This window comes from Salvelinus sp. IW2-2015, linkage group LG20 (assembly GCF_002910315.2).
Source record: "Salvelinus sp. IW2-2015 linkage group LG20, ASM291031v2, whole genome shotgun sequence".
NCBI lineage: Eukaryota > Metazoa > Chordata > Actinopteri > Salmoniformes > Salmonidae > Salvelinus > Salvelinus sp. IW2-2015.
In genome coordinates, this window is record NC_036860.1 from 54,218,774 (window position 1) to 54,223,217 (window position 4,444).

General features: G+C 39.9%; 1 protein-coding gene and 1 pseudogene across 1 annotated transcript; one reads left to right on the forward strand and one right to left on the reverse strand.

Moving 5' to 3' along the window:
• The first annotated feature begins 696 nt into the window (after positions 1-696).
• LOC139022505 (protocadherin-10-like) lies at positions 697-3,002 on the forward strand. The gene is made up of 2 exons (XM_070449754.1): positions 697-2,435; positions 2,993-3,002. The coding sequence occupies exons 1-2, from the start codon at positions 829-831 to the stop codon at positions 3,000-3,002; spliced, it is 1,617 nt and encodes a 538-aa protein (XP_070305855.1). The 5' UTR covers positions 697-828.
• A 114-nt stretch (positions 3,003-3,116) lies between these two features.
• Positions 3,117-4,444, reverse strand: part of LOC139029541 (protocadherin gamma-A3-like) — a 7,704-nt pseudogene continuing 6,376 nt past the window's right edge.

Below are 4,444 nucleotides of genomic sequence, written 5' to 3' on the forward strand. Positions count from 1 at the left end.
CTTTATGAAACATTTATATTTTTGTGTTGCAAAATATGCAAATTAACTGTAATTTTGCTAAAATATCTGTCTGTTTTGGTTATTTTTTATTTATTTCTGATAACTTTATTTACACATCTAATTATGTTTTGAAAATAATTAAGTTTATATTTGACTAATTGTTGCTTTTTTTATTTGTTTCTTCTTGGGGTCAAAATGACCCCAGTTGGTATGTAAAATATGTTGGTAGTGTGAAGGTTAAAAAAATGTAGTTTCACTATATTAAAATATGAGTTCAGTTCACGTAACAGGGTTGACCTTAAAATGAGAGTCAGGTTTATTTCTCCTTAAACTGAATCACTAATCACATGAAATAAATWATAATCTCCAGAAATGACTTTGTCAAAGCAACAAAATAACGAATGCTTTACAATGATGGTGAAAAGGACTTTTAGGGCTTAAGTGATTTCAAATCTTCCTAGAAGTCACAGAGGGTACACAGAGGGACATAGAAAGACCCACAGGCTGTAACTATTATTTTCACATTGAAGTGTTTTTACATTTTTTCTGTTCAGCAATGGGTTACCATTATTGTGTTTCGACGCTGGGAGACGCTGTTGTCCACGATAGAAATGCACCTGATTTAGAAAGCCAGGGCTCCTCCTATCCTTTGCTACAGGGTGTGTAGATCTAGGCTAGCATAGTAGTGAGGCTTTGTTTAAGAACACATTGGAATACCTTGCAGCACAGATAAATCGGCTGGGTGGAATGTCGCGGATTTCTCCTAGGCCTACCAATTTGATCAGTTTGGGATTAATCTGGATTACAGTGTCAAGGAACTGAGCAGCGATGGATTTGTGTGACCGTAGAATACATGTTTGGATACAGTGTTTTGTATTGCTTTGTTCATGTGGATTGTCCTCGGGACAGATCGTCTACATGGTGTCAGAGGAGGTGGATAAAGGCACAGTTGTTGGAAATATAGCCAAAGATCTCAATCTAAATGTTCAAGATCTGGAATCGAGAGGAGTTGAGATTGTAACTGGATCGAATAAGAGGTATTTTGACGTAAACCGGAAGACTGGGCTTCTGTATGTCAATGAAATAATCGACAGGGAGATGCTGTGTCAGAATTCAGTAAAATGTTTTGTAAACGTTGAAGCCATTTTGAAAGGTCCAACACATCTCCACCGCATAGAAATCAATATTTTAGACATAAACGACAATGCACCATCATTCCGAGAGACAGTTCATATTTTTAATATTACTGAGTATGCCTCTCCAGGAGAGAGATTTTCTCTGCCTGAAGCCCAGGACATGGATGTTGGCAGTAACTTGGTGAAAGCCTACAAGCTGAGCCCAAATGAACACTTCTCTCTGGATGTACAGAGCAGTGGAGAGCAGGTGTCTGCTGAGTTGGTGCTACGGAAAGCTTTAGACCGAGAGAAACAGGCTGTTATCAAGCTTGTGCTGACTGCCATTGATGGAGGAAAACCACCTAGATCCGGGACATTACAGATTATTGTCAACATTATTGATGTAAACGATAATTCCCCATCTTTCAGCAAACAACTCTACAAAGTTCAGATTCCTGAGAATGTCCCAAGTGGAACGACAATTCTTATTTTAAATGCGACTGATTTTGATGAGGGTGTAAACGGAGATATAATGTATTCCTTAACGGCAAAGGGAGATGCAAAACATGCTGAAATATTCTCCATTGATCCGAAGTCGGGAGTTATCGCCTCTAAAGGCAAAATAGACTACGAGGAAAGTACAGCATTTGAGATCCGTGTACAGGCTAAGGACAGAGGCGTCCCTCCTCGAAGCACGCAGTGTAAAGTCTTGGTTGAAGTGCTTGATGAGAATGACAATGCCCCTGAGATAGCTGTAACATCACACATGGGCGCAGTGAAAGAGGACTCTCCAATTGGCACTGTTGTCGCATCTATAAATGCATTAGATAAAGATGGAGGTAAAAATGGACGTGTTTTGTGTGCCATAGTCGGAGAAGTTCCCTTTAAACTTATCTCTACTTATAAGAACTATTATTCTGTAGTAGTGGGTCGACCTCTGGACAGAGAGAGCGCATCGCAGTGCAATGTCACCATCATTGCTAAAGATGAGGGAACACCTCCTCGCTCCAGTACCAGTGTTATAACAGTAGACATCTCTGATGTGAATGACAACCCACCTCACTTTTCAGAACCCACAATAAACATGTTTCTAAAGGAGAATAGTCCTGCGAGAGATTTAATTGCAAGCTTGACTGCAATTGACCCCGACGTCAATGGCAATGCTCAAGTTACATATTCAATGCCAGAAACTAGCAACAACCTTCCAATGTCTACGATGATAAACATAAACTCTTTAACTGGTGAGATATATAGCATGCAGTCATTTAACTATGAAGAAGTAAAACAGTTCCAGTTCCAAGTTCAGGCCACAGACTCCAGGTACATTGTCATTTTTTATCCAAAATGTCTATTTCAACACGAAAACATTTAAAGGATTGTGCGCAATGGCCTGCACATTCAAGAACACTTCACATTGGTCTCACAAAGCTCCTCACGGTCGATTATCTCATTCACGAACAGAACCCAGTTCTTGGATTTACATCAAAATACTTCTTGTTGGATCCGGATACAATCTGAAATACGTGACTCCAGTTCCTGAACGTTGAGATTGAGATCCTTGGCTATATTCCCAACAAAGGTTCCCTTGTTCACTCCTCTAAAACAGAATAGACAATCTGACCGGAAGATATATCCCATAAGCAAATAAACAGCACAATCCGAATCCAAAAATATCCACAATGCACGGAATGGTCCATCCTTATAACACAGACCTTCTGATTCTTCTGTGAGTTGTTTATGATAGATTTCTAATATTGCTAAGCAACGTTTTTATATAAGAACAATCTCTCTATTAGTATACAACGTTTGTGTCTACATACAGGCCTATTTCGAGTGCGTTCTCGTCTCAAACTCGCTTGACTGTACCTGCTCCTCAGTTGGAAGTGAGGAGAGGAAGGTTATCCATATAGTTATCAACTGAATATAATCACGGTCTACAGCGACACCAAGTGCTTTTACTCTGCTCTTAAAATGAATACAGATGTGATTGCTTAAGTTTATTCAAGATGTTGGTATCTATCAGAAGAGTTCATATAAAAAAAGACCATCCAATGAACAACGCTTTGCATGATCAACCAAATGTAATTTATTGCTAAGCCCTAAATCTGACAAACAGCTGTGACCAGTAGTCGACTCACATGGCTAAATCTTCGTGGTGTGCATATACATTTAAATAACTTGACCAGTTACTGCGTCAACCATAAACCATTAAAAACTACACTCATTTGACAGATCCACAAATTATCTGATATAGGAGAATATGAAACACTTTCCTGCAATCTAATTGAGAAAACGTGAGCAAGAATAACTGACATAAATCAAAGCAAGAGCCATATGTCGCTGTCCCTGGTGCTGAATTGTAACGCTACATTCTGCATCAATTTAGAGGAGAATTTAAAAAAAAAAATACCTATCCTAAACCGTACCCATACAATTGGAAAGTCTATGTAAATTACAATAAATCTCGGGAATTTGAAAAAATATAAATGTGCACACAAGATAATAATGCTAATAAATAATCAAGACGTGACAAAAACATCCCATATCATGAACAGTTCTCCTTACCTTCTCTGAGCTCGGAAGCGTTCTTGTTCTTTGAAAAGTGTCTCCTCCATTAATACTGATCAGCTCACCATCAGCAGGTGGAAACGGCGTGGGGAAAACTACTACGTCACTCTTCATTGTGTCAGAGCTGAAACACACGTCATACTGCTGAGTAGATTTGGAGTAAGACCAGCTCCGTCAGGGTGTGTAGTGATCATTGGGGCGCTGCACCTGCTGAAACTGCCGTCTGTCCTGTGGCATTTTAAAACTTTAAACTGATGAGGCTCAGTAGAAATATCACTGATACTGACACAATGGCGACGAGCAGATACAGATTTAAATCAGAGAAACTCTCCTCCTTTACAGGCAGTTGTCTGAAAGTTGTCTGCATGTCACCTGAACTTTCAACGACGACAACATCAATAGACACAGTCGCAGACAGGGAAGGTTCTCCATTATCAGACACCAGAATGACCAACGGGTGAGTTTTTAAGTCATTGTCACTCATGCGTCCTCTTAGTCCGTATTTCTCCGTTGCTGGTTCCTATTCTGAATAGATTGGTCCCCTTGGTTCAGAGATGTGATAAGAAAGCAGCGCATTATATCCAGAGTCGGCGTCTACAACCCTGATCTTGGCCACAAAGTATCCCGCTTCAGCAGAATAAGGAATGTTCTCAGAATTAACGGAGCCGTGGTCGAATAGGGCGGGAGAATCACAGGACTGTTGTCATTCTCATCCAAGATAAAACGTTGACAGTGATGTTGCTGCTTAGTGGGGAACACCC